The sequence below is a fragment of the Molossus molossus genome, unplaced genomic scaffold (assembly GCF_014108415.1).
Source record: "Molossus molossus isolate mMolMol1 unplaced genomic scaffold, mMolMol1.p scaffold_m16_p_17, whole genome shotgun sequence".
Lineage (NCBI taxonomy): Eukaryota > Metazoa > Chordata > Mammalia > Chiroptera > Molossidae > Molossus > Molossus molossus.
The window spans coordinates 31,132,575-31,154,138 of NW_023425352.1; the positions used below are offsets into that span (position 1 = coordinate 31,132,575).

Genomic DNA, 21,564 nt, shown 5'->3' on the forward strand with positions numbered 1-21,564 from the left:
CATTGTACCCTCTAGTTGTCTTTCGATATGCATATTAAAATTTCTTAATTGTACAAGTATTTGTTTCATAATAGTCTGTTAGACTGAGAACATAGGACCCAGTGGTCTGTTTTTTGTTTTGTTTTTTTAGTTTCTCCAGCTCCTGAATGTAGTGGGCTCCACAGTAGAAGCCCAATAAATATTTGTTAAATAACTGAATATTTAGTACCCAAATCATCCAGTCTTCACATTTCTCCTTGTATGACACCCAACTTTAATTAGAATAGGTCTTGTTAACTTTGGGTCTGAAGTTGACATTTTAATGAGTCAATAAGACTGCAGAATATTTTAACAAATATATTTTGAGTGTCTACAATGTTGTAGGTATTGATAAGTTCAAGGGAAACAAAGATGGGTAACATTTGGTAATTGTCCTCAGGAGTTCATATTCTAACAGGGAAAACTGAAATGTAAACAAATAAATATCAAATAGTGCTATAAAAGCTATTCTAGATGTCTAAGTAAGTTTGTTCCTGGAGCACAGATTAGAGAACAGATCGTTCTGTCTCTGTCTTTAGGGTTGGGGGAAGTTTAACATTGGACATTTGAGCTGAACCTTGAAAAATGGATAAGGTTTGCCCAGGTGAAGCTCTTCCAGGCAGAAGAAACAAGAGGAACAAACAGGGAATGTGGCACATTAAGGCATGGACTTAAGTGATCTGTGTACTTTCCACAATTAGAGGAGTACAGTAATAGTTGGCAGAATTTTCCAGGTCGTTTTAAAGTCCATGGTGATTTTACACAAACAACATAGTGAAGGACAATAGCAAGGAAAAATGGGAAGGCAGAGGAGGAAGGAAACATTGGGAAGTTCACCGAAGAGAAGGGCAAGTTGGACAACAACCAGAAGCAGCAAGGGAGACTCAAAGGATAACAAATGGTTTCATAGATATTCAAAGTATTCCTGATGAGTTACTGCTTTAAAAACCTCAAGTCTACATCGTCCTGTTCCTGGTGTCTGACTTTTAACCTGGAAACAAACCTGCCATGTCCTAGGACAATGTGTACTCTTGAGGCTCCTAAGTCTGAAGTATTGGGTGGTTTTATTGGCAGTGCTCTGTGGTACTTTTGAAATAACTTTCCCCCGACTGCCAAGTTGGTACACTATCTTCATTTAGGATTTTTGTCAACACTCCTCTTCGGACTGTTTCTGAAAGCATCTTTTGGTAATTCATGTTCTCGCCACCTGCTGATTCACCAAATTCATATTGCTTCAATATTGTCTTCTCATTTTCCCAAATTGTTCAGGATTCTGAAGTCAGCAACCATTAAAAAAATTAATGTATCCAATTTACCCAAGAGACATGTGTTATTTGTGCTAGATATTGTGCTAAGTGCTGGAGATCCATGGATGAGTACGATATGGTCCTTGCTTTCAAGGAGCTTAAAGTCTAGCAGATGAGACAAATGCAAAACAGATTTTTATGTTACTAAAAGACTAGATCTTAATCGTTCCCCAAAAAGAAATGAGATAATTATGTGAAATGATGGATGTATCAGCTAATATATAAATGTATCAAATCAACACATTGTATACCTTAAACTTACACAATGGATATGTCAATTATATTTTAATAAAAGTAAATTTTAAAAGAATAACATTAATTATAAGCAAAAAGAAAAGAAAAACCTGTCAGCCTTTTTAGATATTTTATTGGAGGGTTCAAAATGTCTTTTAAAAATTTCCCATAATGTTCTTCCCCTAAGCAAATATCCCTCTTTTTAAAAAAATAATTGTGAGATCTGTTATCTTTTTTTTTTAATTCTCAAAATAACCATTTGAGTTCCCGTGAGATCATTCTTCCTTAGTCTTCTACAGACTTATCTGGGGTAGGCAACATTTATCATCTTAGCTAAATAAAGTAGGAATTGAGAAATTTAGTTATTCCACTGCATTTTTTCCCCCACTATATATATTTTTAAAGATGGAAATTCTTTTCTCTTTTTGATTCTTACACCATGGGCAATAGTTAATATTCTAAAAATAATAATGATTACTTTAAAAATAAAATATTGTCAAAATAATAAAGATAGGTTAGAGATCACTTTCCATAGATATTGCTAACAAAACAGATTTTTATAAAAGTAGATGGTATGTTTGTTTGTTTTTCTTGTTTATTTGTTGCTTTCAGTTTTATATCCTACATATGAGTGAAATCATATGGTTCTTAACATTTTCTGTCTGACTCATTTTCTTAACATGATAGTCTCAAGGTCCATCCATGTTGTCACAAATGGCGGTATTTTATCTTTTCTATAGACACAGACAACAGTATGGTGATTATCAAAGGGAAGGGGATGGGGTAGTAAAGGGGGTTAAATATATGGTGACAGAAGATGATTTGACTTTGGATGGTGGACACATAATGCAATATACAGATCTTGTAACATAGAAACCTATACCTCCAACCTACATAATCTTATTAACCAATGTCACCTCAATAAATGTAATTTTAAAAAAGTGAATGATAACTGAAATAATAATCACAGGGTGTTGTGGGAGCACATTGGACGTTCCCTGAGGCAGGCTGGAGGGAAGTCATGGAAGGTATCTTGGGGAGATGACATCTGAGCTGAACTTCAAAAGCGGAATAATTAGTCAAGCAAAGGTGAATGGAGGGAGGGCACCCCAGGCAGAGGGACAGTATATGAGCACAGAGAGGGCTAGGCATGACAAACGGGGATAAAGTTGATGAGGTAAACAGGGATCCTGGAGGGCTGTGAATGTCAGCAGTTTGTTTATTTAGATTATAGGCAGTTACTGTACGATTTTGTGATCAGATCTATATTTGAGACACCTTGTTAGCTGTGACAAAGATACATTTGAGTGACACTATATAGGGTGGGAAAGGCTGGTTAGAAGGTTATGACAGTCTAAGCGAGAGATGGTGAGTGGCAAGGGAATGGAGAAGAAGACATGAGTTTTGAGAGACTGAGAAGGTAACAGCAGGCAGGACTTGGTGATTGATTCCATATGGGAGTGAGGAACAGAGGTGTCCAACGGAGGGCTGCTGCTCAGATCCTAGTGTCATGCATGTAAATGAACCAGCTAATTACTCAGATTAAGGTGTTTATGTGTGAAGTAAGGTCTTGGCATTGAAGTCTGACTCCCTCACTTAATAGTTTGAACCCCACTTTAGTCATTCTCCAACTGAGTCTCACCTGTAACATGAAATAATAAGAATTGCTTCTCAGGGTTTTCATAAGGATGATATGAAGGACTTTGTAGAGTTGAAAGGACTAATTGCATACAAAGCATTATTCAAATGCTTGCCCTTGTGATCTTTACCAATCAAATATTGCATTTCTGTTTGTAGTTTGCAAAATATGAGCCTCTTCCAATATCAATTATGGAGAAGACTAATTCTATCAATAGCATCCAAGCACTTTGGATTTGAGGGTGGGGCAGGGTAGAAGCAAGATAAGAGAAATCACATTTTGTCCTGTTTTAAATAAGTCATCTGTTCTTTCTAATTTAATTTCAAAGAAGCATTATATTGCACCAATACCGTAGCCAATGATTATGTCATACATATGTGAAAGAGCTAACAACGCTGGATACATGGTTTGTTCTTAATAATGTTAATTTTCTTCCTTCTGTCCTTCAGGAAAAAAAGCTTCTTTTTAAATCACGAATTGAGCTCCAAAACTCAATAATGTAACAACAAAAGTTCAGTAATGTACACAGGAAAGCAAGATCTAATGCTCTGATGCCAACACCATCATTTTCTACTAGAGGAAGAGCTTTTTGATAGGGGAAGTGAGAGAATTTGAAACATTTTCTCTGTCTATTGGTGGTCTCAAATAATTGCCAATTTTAGTAAGTAACAAAAGTTCACTAGTTGTTCATTTAAAAAAACTTAATGTTTCACTGAAGAAAGAGTAAACAAGGCTTGGGAGAAAGTTGGTTTTGCAATGTGTTTTTAAAGTTGTGGCTGATGTTCTAGAGGATTTACACTTCAGACAAAATGTTAAAGCCCTAGTGAAAATAGTTGACTTGACTTGGTAGGATCTGGGAAATTGCTCACCCTCCCAATTTACCCTAGATGGAATTCTCACCACTTCCCAAGCATGTTGCAGCTAAACAGAAATAGTTCTCTGATAGACACAAAACCCAGGCTGTAGCCAGATCTGATTATATCTCCATGGTTAAGGGAGATAATACAGCATTGGAGCTTAAAAGAAGGGAATCAAGGGTTTTGCACATCTCTGTACCGCAGGCCGACACTCCAACCGCTGAGCCAAACCGGCCAGGGCGGGTTTTGCACATCTATTGGAGCAAGTGGTTATTAACAGTTATGTCCAGCGTTGGGGTGAGGTCATGTGGTGTGTTTGTGTGTACATGGTGGCGGGGGAGTGGTCCAGTAGAGGAGAAGTTTAATTTAGTCATTTAAGAAAGAAAATGTTGTGGTACCTTATAAATGGGAGTATCTGTTTTCAGTTTGGATTCCTTCTGCCAAAGGTGCAGAAAGAATCCTGAAACCAGATGACAAAGCAGAAAAATATCTGTCTCTAAACAAAATGAGCCTGATGAGTAAAGAGTGGTTAGATAGAGAGCTGCTGCACCTCAGAAGCTTTTGAGTTTGCAAGCAAAGAATCAGAATGCAAAGTCGCAACACGTCAGAATGCTGAGCTTTAGCAAAATGTGGGACTGAATGAAACTAGAGGTGTGCACCGTGGCCCAGAAAGAGTAATGAGAACATGTACAGGGCAGCAACTTGGAGATGTACTTTTCAATATGTGAGGATAATTTCTCCCCTACAGTTAGACTATTTCACTTGTTGCTCATTTGTTTTGTAGCACCCGGATCTCTAATTTTGTTCAAGATAGTCCAGAGATTCTGTCTTCTTTGACCCTTTTCCCCAACACCCCCAGCTAGAATCCTCCCCTCTAGCTGAACCGCTCTCCTTGCAGTAACCCGACATGTCCTGGTCCTCTGTGGCCATCCTGGCCCTGGAGACCTTGCCTTTCTCCAAAGTCCTGAAGCACGTATAGCAAAAGTACACAACATTCAAAAGACCCATTTGCCACTCAACCTAGCTGGTATGGTCACTTGTCTTTTCACCTTTTAGCTCAACAGAGGTTCTCCCTCCCCTTCCTCATCTCAGCCGAGACACCTTACTTATATGGCTCAGTACTGTTGGTAACAAAAATCATGCCTTTGTTTCTGTGCCCAGGTTGCTCTCTTACAGGGATATTTTAAAAGTGGGGTATGGGGTAAAAGCAAAAAAAATTCCAGGCAGTGAAAACCACCCTTGACAATTCCCTCAGCACAAAACGAATGGCTAACAGCATAGTCTACTCAGCAACACTTTTCATTTCTTCTCTTGCCCTCCGGGATTATGTCCTTGGGAAAGAATGGTGGGCTGCTGGAACCATTTCAATTCTAGTCTCACTTACTCTCTCATTGGTTGAGTCCTGCAGCTGGATTCTTATCATCTAAATGCCCTAAAGATGACACTCCACCATATTTAAATTCTTTCCATTTTCCTGGCCTTCCCAAGTCTCACTTCCTTTTGAAGCTTCCACAGATATTCCACAGGGAGCCCTCCCCTTTCTGAATTTCTCTGGGCTTCTACAGAGCTTCCTTTTGGTCTTTGAGGTACCAGTATGGTGCTTGTCTGTTTCAGAGCAACTCACACTTGGAGCACAGACTCTAGAGGGGTTTAAAACCGGGTCCTGCTGTCCTCTAGCTGTACGATCGTGTACAAGCTACTTAAACTTCCAAGACGGCCTCAGTTTCCTCATCAGTAAAAGGGGGATAGTCATGGTCTCTACATCATAGGACTCTTATAAATGTTCCATGAGTTGATATTTGTAAAGTGCTTAAAACAGTGCCTGACCCAAAGTAAGTAGTGTGTGTGTTTAAAATTACACTCCCTCACCTGATATGGCTAATGAAGGAAGGAAGAATTAGTGTAAGAACTCACTATTTATTCACTGAGACATGTGAACTGACTCCGCTCTGCTCTCAAAAATAGAAATTCTGGTCCTTTTAATAAAAATGAACAGTTTTCAACCTCAGTGATTCTATACTGTGGGACATAAGGTTCATCTTGTTACTACTAATTGTGGTTAAAGTACTGACATTTTAATATAAGTAACTATAAGGTTGAATTCTCAAACACTTTCTTTTTTCAGCCTTTTTTTCTTTATTGATTTTAGAGAGAGAGGAAGGGAGAGGGAGAGAGAGATAGAAACATCAATGAGAGAGAACATAGATTTGCCATCTCCTGCATGCCCCCCACTGGGGATTGGGCCCACAACCTGGGCACGTGCCCTGACAGGGAATCAAACTGGCAACCTCTTGATGCATGGGTTGAAGTTCAACCACTGAGCCACACCAGCCTGGCTCAAACACCTTCATGATTAGGCATAAAAAAAGGGGCAAGTTTGCCCTGACCGGTTTGGCTCAGTGGTTGGAGCGTCGGCCTACGGACTGGAGAGTCCAGGTTCAGTTCCCACTGGGGACGTGTGCCTTGGTTGCAGTTTGTCCCCGGCCTCAGTTAGGGTCATGTGGGTGGCGACCAGTCGATGTGTCTCTCTCACGTCACTATTTCTCTCTCTCCCTCCCGCTCTGTCTGAAGATAAATGCAAAAATGTCCTCGAGTGAGAATAAAAAAAAGGTGGGGGGCAAGTTTACAGAAAATGAACTGGCAACTTGGGAACCCCTCAGGATGTTTCCTAAAAGGGCAGCTCTCTGGTAAGATGTTGGGCAAATACCGTTGAGACCCACTTGTGTAAGCCATGCAATCCTAGCCCCTTGCTTAGGAGCTCCTTAAAATGTTCCCTGGATATTTCATGAGTTCAAACTTGGGTTTTTGGTAATAAAGAGTATAACATTCTTAAGGTCAAAGGACTGTGACTTATGAGTTCTTGTAACCCTTGGTATGGCTGGGAATACTGCACAGATCAATAAGCCCTCACTGGTAAATTTAAGATGGGTAGGACAAAGCAATGCCAAACCATGGTTGGAGAAAACCTACAAATAATAAAACTCCCCATAATTCCTCATCTACTTCTTCACTGTTGCAGCTCCTAAAAACAGATTCCATCCCAATTCTTCTCATCCCATAATGAAAGGTGGTAAGAGCCGGGAAGGACACAAGTGAAGGGGGCCAAATTATGCTAAGTGAAATAAACCAGATGGAGAAAGACAAACTTTGTATGACCTCACTTATATGTGGAATCTAAAAAGCCAGACTCATAAAAACAGAGATTAGAATAGTGGTTTCCAGGGTCTGGTGGTGGGGGAAATGGGGAAATGTTGGCCAAAGAATATAAACTTTTGTGGATCTAATGAGTAATATGGTTAATAATACTGTATTATATACTTGAAAGTTGCTAAGATAGTTCAGCTTAAATGTCCTCACCACAAAAAAGATATGGTAATAATGTGACATGATGCAAGGTGTTAGGTAATGGTCTGGTGGTAATGGTTTTACAATATATGTGTATCAAATTAACACACTGTATACCTTAAACTTAAACAATGTTTTATGTCAATTAGATCGCAATATTGCCCTGGCCGGTTTGGCTCAGTGGTTAGAGTGTCGGCTTGCGGTTCAGAGAGTCCCGGGTTCGGTTTCCGCTAAGGGCATGTACCTCTGTTGCAGTTTGTCCCCACCCCTGGCTGGGTCAGGGCCGTGCGGGAGGCAGCCACTTGATGTGTCCCTTTCAAGTCGATCTCTCTCTCTCTCTCTCTCTCCCTCTCCCTCTCCCCCTTGCCGTCACCCTCGCCCTCCTTCCCACTCTATCTGAACAAAAATAGAAAAATGTCTTCAGGTGAGGATGAAAAAAAAAAAATTAGATCTCAATATAGCTGGGGGGGAAAAATGACCTGAGAAACTGGACCACCCAGTTTAGAGGTTTATTGAGTGTTGATCCTCTTAGGAGAGAGCTGTTTGCTGATGTTCTATTCTGAGTTCAGAGTGGCTTTTATGGCATCAGTCAGCACCAGGGGGCAGGAGAGAAAGCCACATGAATGGAAACAAGATGAAACTCAAAATGACTGTGTGAGTAAATGACAAGAGTAGGTGGTGCCAACACAGTTCTTGGCACCTAATAGATAGGCTATACATGTTAATTAAATTGGAAAGTTTCAATGTCCTTTGAAATGATTTCTTAATTACAGAAGTCTATGTTCAATGTAGAAAATTTAAAAAATACAAAGAAGCAATTGTTAATTACTCGATCTGTTAAACAGTGTTAAACACTGTTAACATTTTGGTAGAGCATATTCTATTTCCCATGTATGCATCTTTCCCTCCGAATGGGATCCCAATGCATTTTGATTATATTATGTTTCTCCATAACTTTAATTGGTAATATCCACTTATTCTCAGTGGTTATTGAATTTTTTTCTTTTTAAACTTATCTTTATTATTGAATGTATTACATATGCCTCCCTTATCCCCCATTGACCCCCTCCTCCCATCTCCTGCCCACCTCCTGCCTTCCCCACACTATTGTCTGTATCTATTGCGTATGCATATATGCATAGAAGTTCTTTGGTTTATCTCTTCCCACACTCCCGCCCCCGTCCCTTAGAAGTTCATCAGTCTAATAACCAATTTGTACTTCTTAATTTCTTTATCTTTTTCATCCATCCTCCCAGCCCCCACCCATCTGGCAAGCAACAAATGTTCTCTGTATCTATGAGTCTGTTTTGGTTCTGCTTGCTCATTTTGTTTGTAAATTCAATTGTTGATAGATATGTATTAATTTCCATTTTATTGTTCATATGTTTGTTCTCCTCCTTCAAGAAGACCCTTCAACATTTCATATAATAACAGTTTGGTGGTGATGAACTCTTTTAGCTTTTTCTTGTCTGGGAAACTCTTTATATGGCCATCAATTCTAAATGATAGCTTTGCAGGATAGCATAATCTTGGTTGTAGATGGTTGCTTTTCATCACCTTGAATATCTCTTGCCACCCCTTTCTGGCCTGCAAAGTTTCTTTTGAGAAATCAGCTGACAGTCTTATGGGAGCTCCTTTGTAGGTAACAAACTGCTTTTCTCTTGCTGCTTTTAAGATTCTCTCTTTGTATTTAACCTTTGGCAGTTTGATGATGATGTGTCTTGGAGTGGACTTCTTGGGGTTCATCTGGTTTGGGACTCTCTGTGCTACCTGGACTTGTATGTCTGTTTCCTTCACCAAGTTAGGGAAGTTTTCTGTCATTATTTTTTCAAATAGCTTTTCAATTTCTTGCTTTCTCTCTTCTCCTTCTTGCACCCCCGTGACGCGAATGTTTATGTTTTTGAAGTTGTCCCAGAGGCTCCTTATACTATCCTCATTTTTTTGGATTCTTTGTTCTGATTGTTTTTTTTTGCTTCCTTATATTCCAAATCAATGGGTTGTTGTTGTTGTTTTTTTTTAGCTTCACCTACTCTACTATTGATTCCCTGTAAATTATTCTTTATTTCAGTTAGTGCATCCTTCATTTATGACTGGTTCTTTTTTATGCTCGTGAAGTTCTCACTAAATTCATTGAGCATCCTTATAACCAGTATTTTGAACTCTGTATCTGTTAGATTGCTCATCTCCATTTCATTTAGTTCTTTTCCTGGAGTTTTGTTCTGTTCTTTCACTTAGGGCATGTTTCTTTGTCTCCTCATTTTGGTTGCCTCCCTGTGTTTGTTTCTATGTATTAGGTAGAGTTGCTATGTCTCCTGGGCTTTTTAGGGTGGCCTGTTATAGTAGGTGTCCTGTAGGATCCAGTGGCACAGCCTCCCTGGCCACCAGCTGGGTCCTTGAGGTGCACCCCTAGTGTGGACTGTCCACCCTTCTGTTGTAGTTGAGTCTTGATTGCTGTTGGCTCATCAGTGGGAGGGATTTACTCAGACTGATCAGCTGCAAGGACTGGCTGTGCCCACTAACCACTGATCTCTGACTACCTTGGAGGATCAGCTGTGCAGGGTCTGCCACATAGAGCAAGACTTACTTCATCAGGGCTCTGTTTTCCACTGAATTCACTCCTTGAGTGTGTCACTTGTGGAGGCGGTTGGGTGGTGGTGCTTTGATGTGGTCTGACGCTGTCCACTGGGTGTGCTGGCTCTGGGGCAAGGTCAGTCTCTGCCTGTGTTCTACCTGGGACCACCAGGCATGAGCTACAAAGCAATTTACAGATGGCTGCTTCTTGTTCTGGTTTTGGAGGTGCCCAGGCAAAGCCAAGATGTGAACCAAGGCTGGCTGCTTCTAGTTTTGGGCCTGGGACCACTAGAAGTATGGGGCTCACTGAGGCCAGGTGCAGTTTGTTTGAGAGAATTTAGGAAAATTTGAAGCAAGAGCCAAGACAGGCCAATCCTATGGTAAAGCCACTGGAAACAGCTTGGTAGGCCCAAAAGTTGGGTGGGGCAGGGCCTCAGGGAATCACCACAGTGGAGCAAACAGCATAAGCCAGGTTGCTGGAGTCCCAGATATGGTGCCTGTCTGCCTCCCTCATGGGGAAAGGGCTCACCAAAGGAACAACGGCTCCACCAGCCCATCTGTCCGGGCTCTCATCCTGATGCCAAACAAGTCAATTCTTTCCCATATGTCTCTGGTGCCTTTCAAGCTGCCTCCCCCATGCTGGAGTATAGAAGGGGGTCCATGTGCGGGCCCTTTAAGAGAAGCTGCCTGGGGCTCCAGCAGCCTCAGCATTCCTCAGCCTCAATTCCTGCTGCTTTTTACAGCCAGAAGTTCCTGGTACTGAAACCCTGAGCTGGGAGGCCTGATATGGGACAGGGACCCCTCAGTCCTCAGGGCGGACCTTCCCAACTGAGGTATCCCTCCTGATTTTTATCCTCCACACTTGGGTGTGGGACCAGCCCGTGCGTGCCACTGCCCATTCTACCAGTCTCCGTGTGGCTGCTGCTTTAATTTTGTAGTTGTAGAACTTCCATTCAGCTAGATTTCAGGCAGTTCTGAATGATGGTTGTTCTGTAGTTTAGTTGGAATCTTGATGTGGTTGTGGGAAGAGGCGAGATCGCGTTTACCTATGCTGCCATCTTGAACAGAAGTGGTAATATCCACTTTTAAAACTCAATATATCATGATGAGTGGAGGAGAAAACTCTACCCAGTGTTTTCATTATGGCTCTGACCCAGCCAGTTCCTGGCAAGCAGTACAGCTTCTCTGAGTTTTAGATTCCTCATTTGTGAAATAAAGACTTGGAAGCCAATGAGATCTAAGGCACCTTCCAAGCTCTATCACTCTATTGCTGATGGGTAATTAAAGGAAGACAGTATGGTGCAGTGGTTGTTGCTCTGGCATCAGCTAGATTTTAAACCCAGCTCTACCTGTGAGGTCCTGGGCAGACTTTGACCTTTAAGTGACTGGGTTACCTTATCTCTAAAATGGGACTAATAATAAATAATAGTACACACCACTTAGGGTTGTTGTGAGAATGAAATAGATAAGATATAAACACTTACAACAGTTTCTGGCACACAGTAAAGAATCAACAAGCATTTATCAGTAGCTCTTATCAATATCTTAGCTCAGGTTCTGACCTCCTGCAGTAACAGTAAAAACTGATCCCGAGGAATGGACTACCCGCCAGAACTCATGTAGGTTGAATACCCGTGCTGGGCACTGTGCTGAGTTTTCTCATCTGCACAATTTTATTTAGTCACAGAACAACTTTACTCTCTCCACTGTACAGGTGAGGAAACCGAGTCTAGAACTTGCTAGATTCATGTAGGTGGTAAGTGTCAAACCCAATGAATCTGTGCTTTCAGCTAGTTCTGGTTGGGCTGAGGGGGCTAGATAATTGCTCTAGTTGGATGTCTTCATTTCACAACTCAAGCCCAAGCTTTAAGTGATACCTAGCATACTTTTTCCCTTCATTCTAATCATTCCACTTTAACAATTCCACTGTTTGACAATTACTTAAAAGACACAAGAAATTTTGTACTTTCTAACTGACTTCTAGATATCTAAGTTAATAGAGGACATGGGTTAAAAAAAAAATCCATCTTCGATTTAGAAATTTAATTTTATTGTTGTAACTGATGATCTAAAAACTCTCAAACTAAACAAAGAAACAAAACCTCAGTGAAAGTAACTGGCTCGCAGAGTCATGAAACTTACAGTGTGATATTTTAACATTTTGGTTTCCACATCACTGCCAAAGGACGTCAGCACTGAGTGAGGGATTGGGGTTGACCACAGCTCTGTGGCCCACCAGCCACATGAGCGAAAAAAGCCACTTCATTCTGGCTTTTGTTTTCCCTTTCACGGAGAAAAACTGGAGTGCCTTTTGAAAATACCGAGTGCCTTTTAATTAAATGCCACCTCATTTTTATGGGGTTAGCGTTAACAAACGGTATTAACATTTGTTAGAGAATGGTTCATTTCGGGCAGCTTTTAGTCTGCGGCGGGCAGTGTTTGTGGATTCACCCTAACCAACATATATGCAGCCAACCTCCTGCGGCGGCTAGGGTGCGGGAGAAGACGCGCGGATGCACCCAGCAACGACCAATATAAACGTTTCAAATAATATATATATATTCATGGGGAAAGAGTCACAACTTTCCGTGCTCAGATTTAACCGTGCACAGACGCCTCGGGAGTCTCAAGGCATTTCCTTCTCAGCAGCAGGGCTGAGCCGGCGCCCCGCCTGGGAGAGGTTTGTGGCTTTCTCCCTTGGCCAACACCCGCTAGTGCGGCGCAGTGCAGCCCCGTCGCCCCGTCGCCGAGCGCGCTCCGTCCAGCGGTGGGGCAGTCCCCGCGCGCCCCCGCACCCTGCCCGCCGCACCCTGCGAGTACAGCACCACGGCAGTCACGTACTCCGGGAGAGGGCTCGTGCCCCAGCTGGGCGCTGGTTGGTCGAGAGATCAGATCACGTGGTCAGGAGCAGATAAGGGGCCTCCGGGGCTCCGCACCCGCAATCCGCGGCAGCCACCGCCCAGCGGGGACAGCTGGGAGCGGAGTGCGAACTTGCGCAGGCAGCCAGTGCCGGCTCTCTCGGCCCGTCGCCGCCCCTCTGCCTAATGAGCTGCACCAGGTAGGTACTCTGCGGGAGCCAGCCGAGGGGTGCGTGCAGCTGCGGGGAGATGGGGCTGCGTTTCCCTTCTGCCCTCTGCAAATGCAGACCCCATCGGAGGCCACGTAGACTGACTGCTGAGTTGAATCTAGCATGGGGAGGCCTGGGAGGTGTGGAAATATGTTCGGTGCTTCTTAGGCAGAGCTGATTTTGGTAACCCGCATCTTAAACCAGAAGCTGTCTTAAGGAGTGCTGACTCCCTTATGGATTCCAACTGTTATGTCTCAGTCCTTTCTCCAAGGCCCCAAGGACCCGTACCTTGGGTAGTTTAGCATAGGGAGAAAACTGCTGAAGGATGTCTGCATTCACTCGTCCTCCTCCCCTCTTCCCACGGTGTGCCCTAGCAAACTCAGTGGCCGGGTTTGAGCAAATGATGATTTTTGAACTCTTGGCCAGGATTTAAAATTTCAGGGAAGTCACTAAATTCTAAAACTATCTTTCTATAAGTGCAAAAAGTAGATAATACAAAACAAACCCACAAAACTACTCTAAATGGCTTCCTCAGGCGTAATTTGGCAGACCCCTCTAAAAACCCTGCCTGTTAACTATTATTAGACCCACAAATATAGCTTTAGAATTTTTGTTTGTTCTAAGTTTGTAGGTCTTCCAGAAAAATTCCAGTACTAATAAAGTAAATTCTTTGAATGTTTTGTTGTTGTTAATCTTCACCTGAAGATATTCTCCATTTTTAGATAGCGTGGAAGGGAGGGAGGAAGAGAGAGAATCAATAATGGAGAGAAAAAATAATATGAGAGAGACATATCGATTTGTTGCCTCCCACTAGACTCAGATCAGGGTCGGGACTGAACCTGCGACCCAGCGTGCCCTTGACAGGGAATTGAACACTTGACCCTTTTGTCAGCCTGCCGACGCTCTAACCACTGAGCCAAACTGGCCAGGGCTCTGAATGTTCTTTTACTATCCTTTTTGTGATAATGACCATTTGCTTATGTGCTTAGAGCTGCTGTGAAGAGTTACTAAGAAATGTTATGTACAGTATACACACATCTCTTATCTGTAAGGCTAGGATAGGGAAGGAACATCCATAAACTTGGCAACATGTACTGAGGGCTAAGGGCCAGGAAAAAAATCCTTCTTGATGGGCATGTCTTAATTTAATACTGTTGAGCATAGTTTTGTTTAAAAATTAAAATAGCTTTATTACTTTTCTAGTTATAAATATTTATTGTCCAAACATTAGAAAATGCCAAAAAAAAAGTACAGAGACAAAAATGGATCACCTACAATCCTATTACCCAGTGATTATTAACTTTTTGATGTATTTCCTATTACGTTTTTTTGATATTTTTAAGTTCACATACATAATGTATATTAAAGTAGTTCATTTTTCAAGTAATAATTTTTTTCCACTTAAATGTGAACTTTTCATGGATGTCTTTCTACATGAAACAGGTTACATAAAGTTTTTAAGTGTGTACCTTGCTGGGTTGTGTGTCAGTCAGTTATGAGGAAGGACATGATAATCAAAGAGCAGAGATAATTTTCTGACTTCACTCTTTCCATGTTCTCACTCTCAAAACTGTTCCCTGAGAATTTTTATTGCTATTTTTTTCTTTCCAAGCATGTTACCTTTTAGAGATGTGTAATCAATTCAGTAGCAAAACCAAGAAAGCAGCCAGAGGGAGCGCAGAGTCGTATGGTTTCAGAACCTGCCTGGTCATTAGCCTCACCGGAAGCTTTAAGAACATATGTAACTGCTTGTCCCCAAACCCAGAGGTTCTACCTCAGATTCTAAGTTCCAGGAAGCTACATTAAAGAGAAAGAAAGAAAACCAACTCCCTAGGCCATTGTGACCAGACAGGTTTGAGAAGCATGGATCCAGAACAGAGTCAATGGTTTTTAGAGCTGTATTAAAAATTATTCCATCAGACCCTTTTATTTCTCAGATGGGGAAACTGAGAGCAACCCCTGCTCCCCCACCCCCCACCCCAGGGTTTTAAGCATTTAACCCATAGCTTTGTGGCCATTGAAGGGTAAAACCAAAAATAGAATGCAGGTCTGATCATAATACTGTTTTATTACAGGTGATTCCCTGATACTTACTGTATAGGCAATAATTTAGCCAATACAAGAACAGTATGTGTATATTTGGGACCAGGGGAAGAATATTCCAGATCCAGGTGATAACTGCCTTTCTTCTTCTTACATTCCAGAATGATCCAGGTTTTAGATCCACGGCCTTTGACAAGCTCAGTCATGCCAGTGGATGTGGCCATGAGACTCTGCTTAGCTCATTCACCACCTCTGAAGAGTTTCCTGGGCCCTTACGACGACTTCCAACGGAGAAATTTTGTCAACAAATTAAAGCCTCTGAAACCGTGTCTCAATATAAAACAGGAAGCCAAGTCACAGAATGAATGGAAGAGTTCACACAACCAAGCCAAGAAACGGGTTGTGTTCGCAGATTCCAAGGGCCTCTCCCTCACCGCCATCCATGTCTTCTCTGACTTCCCAGAAGAACCAGCATGGGATCTCCAGTTTGATCTCTTGGACCTGAATGATCTGTCCTCTGGCTTAAAACTCCATGAGGAGAAAAACTTGATTTTAGACTTCCCTCAGCCTTCAACCGACTACTTAAGTTTTCGGAGCCACTTTCAGAAGAACTTTGTGTGTCTGGAGAACTGCTCTCTTCAAGAGCGAACAGTGACTGGGACTGTGAAGGTGAAAAATGTGAGCTTCGAGAAGAAGGTTCAGATCCGTATTACTTTTGATACTTGGAAAAACTATACCAATGTGGACTGTGTCTACATGAAAAATGTGTATGGTGGCTCAGATAGTGACACCTTCTCGTTTGCCATTGACTTACCCTCTGTCATTCCAACTGAGGAAAAAATTGAGTTCTGCATTTCTTACCATGCCAACGGGCAGGTCTTCTGGGACAACAACGAGGGTCAGAATTACAGAATTGTTCATGTGCAATGGAAACCTGATGGTGTTCAGACACAGATGGCATCCCAGAACTGTGCATTCCAACAAGTGCCCCCCAAGACTGAGTTAGAGTCAACAATCTTTGGCAGCCCAAGGCTGGCCAGCGGACTTTTCCCAGAATGGCAGAGCTGGGGGAGAATGGAGAACTTGGCCTCTTATCGATGAATTAAGCAACCTAGTATATGGTCTTGACCTGCCCTATTTCCCATGTACTTCTGGGTCTATAATGCTCAATATTAGGGAGACTTAGATACTTTCCTTCAGTAGGTTTAGGTTTGAGCTTTTGAGACCTGGCTAAAAAAAGATAGCTACTTGAGAATTTAGTGTTGGGGTCCATATGGATGATGCTGCCCAATTTTGCTGTGGAGGATCAAGTAACAGCCTAGAACCCATTTTTATCAAAGTAATGCTTTTTCAATGCCATTTCTCCTTCCCTCTCAATTCACTAACTTTCACGTTGGGCAAGGGAAGGCTGAAGAAGGACAGTTGATGGTGAAGGAAAGCTGTGCTAATGGTGTGAGGAATGTCTGGGGAGAGTTCACAAAGGGCTCTGTAGCTGATGTCAGAGTAGGAGTGGGAGGTCTGTTACTTAACTGTTGGTGAGAAATGAAAGGTTATTTTGTGTTTTTCAGTTGGTTTGACAGTTCTCTCCTGGAGAAGTAATCTGCAGAAGGGAGAAAAAGATCCATTCTATGTGTTCTTGTGGAGAAAAAGCAAACAAACTTTAGGGATGTTGGGTGGTATTGAGGAAAGGTGAATGATAACTCTGGAGAATCAAGATTTTAAGTGAAGCCTTTCTGTTCAGACGTGATTTATCAAAAACCACAATTTGGGGAAAGTTTAAGCAAATCTGGCTTTGCGGTCATAAAGTTATAAGTGACCTTGTTTGTGATCAAGGCATCATACTTGGGTTCTCAATAGAGAGTGCTGCTTAACCAAAAAACCATGCCATCGCCAATGGCTAACAACTTTTAGTGACTCTGTCATGTCAATGATAGCTCTTTGCAAGTGCCTTGATTAAACCAGAATATTGTAGTTGCTTAGCCCAAATATCTGAAGGGTCATCTGATAACTCATGAGTGTTTCACCTCATAAGAAGGTCCGCTCTGTATACTGGCATTCCTCCTGCAATGCTGTTGTGTCTTCAAGAATGTTGTCAGCGTGTACAACTCACATCCTTCATATTGAAGGTGACCTATGTTTCCACCACACTTTTTCGATGTGATGTTGGAAGTGAGGACTGACACTGATTCTCAATTCAAGAATCCAGTACCTTGCACATAATAGTAGTCTTTTTCTTGCCTATCTTCGTCTTGTTGTTTTAAGACTTTCTACCAATTTCTTTGAGGTCAAAATTTTTTTTTTTTAAGTGATTGTGAATTGTTTTGGATGTGTTGTAATATATTTGTTTTGCAGTATGCATAAATCCATTCTGTAAGATCTCAAGGACAGTAGTCCCTGAGTGCTTGCTTTTAACATTTGTGCATGTCTATTGTGAGGTGTTCAGAGAATGCAGTTACTTTTTTGTTGTTGTTTTTAAAGATTTTTTTAAAATTGATTTTGAGAGAGAGAGAGAAAGGGAGAGGGAGAGAGAAAAACATCCATGTGAGAGCAAAACATCAATCAGCTACCTCCTGCACACCCCCTACCAGGGATCAAGCCCACAACCTGGGCATGTGCCCTGACTGGGAATCAACTTTTGGTGCATGGGGCAATGCCCAACCGACTGAACCACACTGGCCAGGACAAAGTTACTTTTAACATGTGTGATCTGCCATGCCGAAAAAGTGCTATTGGAATACTCTGTTGTGACTGTATTTGAAGTTTCGTTAGCACCCACAATTTCTCTACTTTAAATATTTCACTCTCCTATAGCTATCTTTAGTGAGTTTCTCACTTCACGAATAAAAGTGTTTGATATAAGATCTAAGTATGTTTTCTTTGTCAGAGTCATAGTTAAGTAAGAAACCTGAGGAGACTCTCCTGTTTTGTTTAAAAACAACTGAGCGAGGTTAGCTTGGTCACCTGAGGGTATTCACATAGCCCCAGTCTTGTTGTGGGTGATTCCCCACTACCTGATCTTTGGGGTTGAGGTCCAGGGGCAATGACTTGAGCTGCTGCGACTGTCTCCCTGACTGTCACTATCTGTGCTGACTTTTCTTTTTTTTAAATGAGGTTTATTCTCTCTCTTTTTAAAATATTTTTTCTGTATTGATTTTTAGAGAGAGAGGAAGGGAGAGGGAGAGAGAGATAGAAACATCAATTGGCTGCCTCCTGCATGCCCCCTACTGGGGATCAGGCCCACAGCCTGGGCATGTGCCCTGACCCGGAATTGAACTGGTGACCTCTTGGTGCATGGGTCGACTCTCAACCACTGAGCTACACTGGCTGGGCTGTGCTGACTTTTCATCATACACACTCTCTTTTGGGTCCTGGTTATTTTGGGGCCACTTGTCAGCTTTAAAATGGGGAAGGAGATGGTGTGGGAAGGGCTGCATGGTTTCTATCTCTTAAGTTCAGCACCTTCGGTGGGGGGGGGGGGCAAGCTTGGAGCTACACAGAAGGTGTACTAGGGGGCAGTGGGTTCAGCTCCTTGGGGTGAGAGGCAGCAGGTCTGTGAACCTAAGCTGTAGTTTCAGTTCTTGCCTAACATTCCAGAAAGGGCTTCTGCACAGTGTCTCTTCAATGTAGAGGGAAATAAATAGCCAACCTTCTAGAAAAGCCAAATTATGAAGAACAAATTATATCATGTCATAACATCCTCTTCTTCAGAAGTTGTAAACTGCAGACCTGCAGGCTGTATCTGGCTGCAGATGTATTTTGTTTGACAAAGGGTATTTTGTTTTTCTTTTGCTTTTTTTAAAAACAAACGAAACAAACAGAATTTATTGCCAAGGTTAAACAACCAGCAGACTACATTTTTTAAAACATTTAGATTTTTTTCCTGGAAAAATTGCCAGATCTTCCTTCATGGTGACATGTACCTGGAGTAGATAGCAGCTGCCCCTTTGGATGGGGCATGCATCCCTGCATGGAGCACCTGCCCGGTGTCACCGTTCCCACCACGGCTTCATTGTCTTAGATTACCTGCCTGGCCTTTCTGGTATTGGAGTTTATTACGTTTATTTTTTTCCCCTCCGGCTCTCCATTCATGCTGATGGTTGGGTGAAGGAGAACACCTTCCCGTGGGACAGAGAAAAATCAAATTTGAATCTAACCGTGACCGTGAGGTGACCTTGGCCCTTCAATGCCTAACTTTGGAAAGAGCAGGGAAATGACTTGTTCAATGTCCCATGTCAGGTTGTCAGGCTGCAAAGTGACCTTCAGGCTAGACAGTGACTTTTTGTGTTCTGCTTCACACTTTCTCCTTGAAGTGTCCCCGGTGACCCTCCTTTATAGCTGCCCCCTTTCTTAAAGAGGGGGTGCTTTTCAGGCAGGCATGGCTCTGGTCAGCTCTTGCTGGTCGCCTGTGCCAGCTTGACCCAATGCTGGCTTGTCCCCAGGCTTCATGTGACTGACTGAAGGAGAGCTTGGTCAAAGAGTAGGGTGTTCCTGAGTGTTTTCTATGGAACAGAATCATCCATATTTCACATCCTGGTACCTAATAGCAGAAACAACACTGCTTTTAAAATTTAACGTGGGAGAATAGCTCGAATTTGAGAGGCATAATATTCTGTTCCAAAATATAAGGTTTGATTTAGTTACTTAAGAAAGGACTCCGTTTTCTTTTTAAATTTCTGGCTTTTCTTTTAGTTTATCCCCAAATTGATAGGCTAGAAATCCCTAGTGCGGTTAGTGAACTAGGCGCATCTTCAGCAACTGAGTTTAAAAGTTCCGCACAAGTTTGAGTGGTCCTTCAGTCTGCAAAGAGAGAGCCTCTTCCTCAGCTTTCATCACCAGGCATAGTCTGGACCCCTGACCTTTTCTCCCAACACCCCTACCCCTGCTCATATCATTTCCTGCCCAACAACCCAAACAGACTTCTTAGTGTTACCAATCTAGCCTCTCTTTTTCTCTTCTATGATCTTTTGTACGTAAGGTTATGCTAACAAGATTGCCTTAGGTTGCAAGTGACATGATCCCTTGACTCAGCTAGCTGAAACAATAAAGGAAATTTATGATCTCATAATACAAGTGCCAAGATAGGGTGTTTTCAAACTTGGTTAATTCAGTAGCTTTAAACTCAGGTTATTTCCATGCGTTTGCCCTCTCATTCCCAATCTTTCTGATTGTCCCTGTGCTAACTCGCTTCCTAATTACAAAGTGGCTGCCACCATTTCCCAGCAGTATATGCAGACACACCACCCCCACTAGAAACAGCTCATCTCTTCCTTGTGTCACTTTTTATGGGTGAAGAACCTTTTCCCAGGAGTTCATCCCACTATCCATCAAAGACTGCCCCACCCCCCACCCCCCTGTTTTACCAGAATTAAGGCACAGTTCTGTGCATGAACCAATCCCTGGACGGGAGAATGAGACTTTGTGATTGGCTCAGACAAGTCAGGATCCCCACGCCCCTCTGCCCACCCCAGCCAGGAGCCAGAGGACGTCTGACCTCTGAAACACAATTGTATGGAGGAAGAGGATACTGGAACTGCAGAATTTGCAAATACCTTGAGTAAGAACTGGGCTGAATGTCAGGTACAGTTTTCTGCATGCCCGCATCCCAGAATATTCACTTCTGAATTCTTAAAATTTTATGCTTCAATGGAATGGAAAGCATATGTGAAAATGAATGGCAGTGACCTGGCCGGTTTTGCTCAGTGGTTAGAGCGCTGGTCCGTGGACCAAAGAGTCTTGGGTTCAATTCCGGTGCATGGACCTCAGTTGTGGTTTGGTCCGGGCCCTGGTTAGGATCCTGTGGGAGGCAACCAATCCATGTGTCTCTCACATAGATGTTTCTCTCTCTCTCCCCCCCACCTCTCTTCCTCCCACTCTATCTGAAGATAAATGGAAAAATATCCTCTGGTGAGGACTAAAAAAAAAAGAATGGCAGCTACTCCTACCAATACAAGTGAATCTTACAAACATAAAATTGAGCAAAGAAGCAGGTTGCAGGAAATACAGTATAATTCATTTACACAAGGTTCGGAACCACACACAACTGAATATATAGATTTTTAACAGATCTACCATCTAAATACATATTTTATATGTATTTATGCGTATGTATACATATATTTTATGTATGTATATATATTTATAATGAAATTTTAAACAGATTTTACTAATACTTATAAGCGCAATACAAACTTTCCCATTTGCATCCTATATAAAACTTTTCAATGTATTTTTGGGTAAGTAGGGATGATCTCTTCCCTACACAGGTTGGGGCAAAAGTAGGTTTACAGTTGTGAGTTCAGGAAACAGAGTTTATTCTTTTTTTTTTTTATCCTCACCTGAGGACATTTTTCCATTTTTTGTTCAGATAGAGGGGGAGGGAGAGAGAGGAAGAGAGAGAGAGAGAGAAACATCGACATGAAAGGGACACATCAAGTGGCTGCCTCCCGTAGGACCCAACCAGGGCTGGGGACAAACTGCAACTGA

The 21,564-nt window shown here is 42.2% G+C and overlaps 1 protein-coding gene across 1 annotated transcript; it reads left to right on the plus strand.

The window, feature by feature from the left end:
• Window positions 1-12,926: 12,926 nt before the first annotated feature.
• On the plus strand, window positions 12,927-17,363 carry PPP1R3C (protein phosphatase 1 regulatory subunit 3C). Its single transcript, XM_036265347.1, has 2 exons — window positions 12,927-13,029; window positions 15,243-17,363. The coding sequence occupies exons 1-2, from the start codon at window positions 13,016-13,018 to the stop codon at window positions 16,180-16,182; spliced, it is 954 nt and encodes a 317-aa protein (XP_036121240.1). The 5' UTR covers window positions 12,927-13,015; the 3' UTR covers window positions 16,183-17,363.
• The last annotated feature ends 4,201 nt before the right edge of the window (window positions 17,364-21,564 follow it).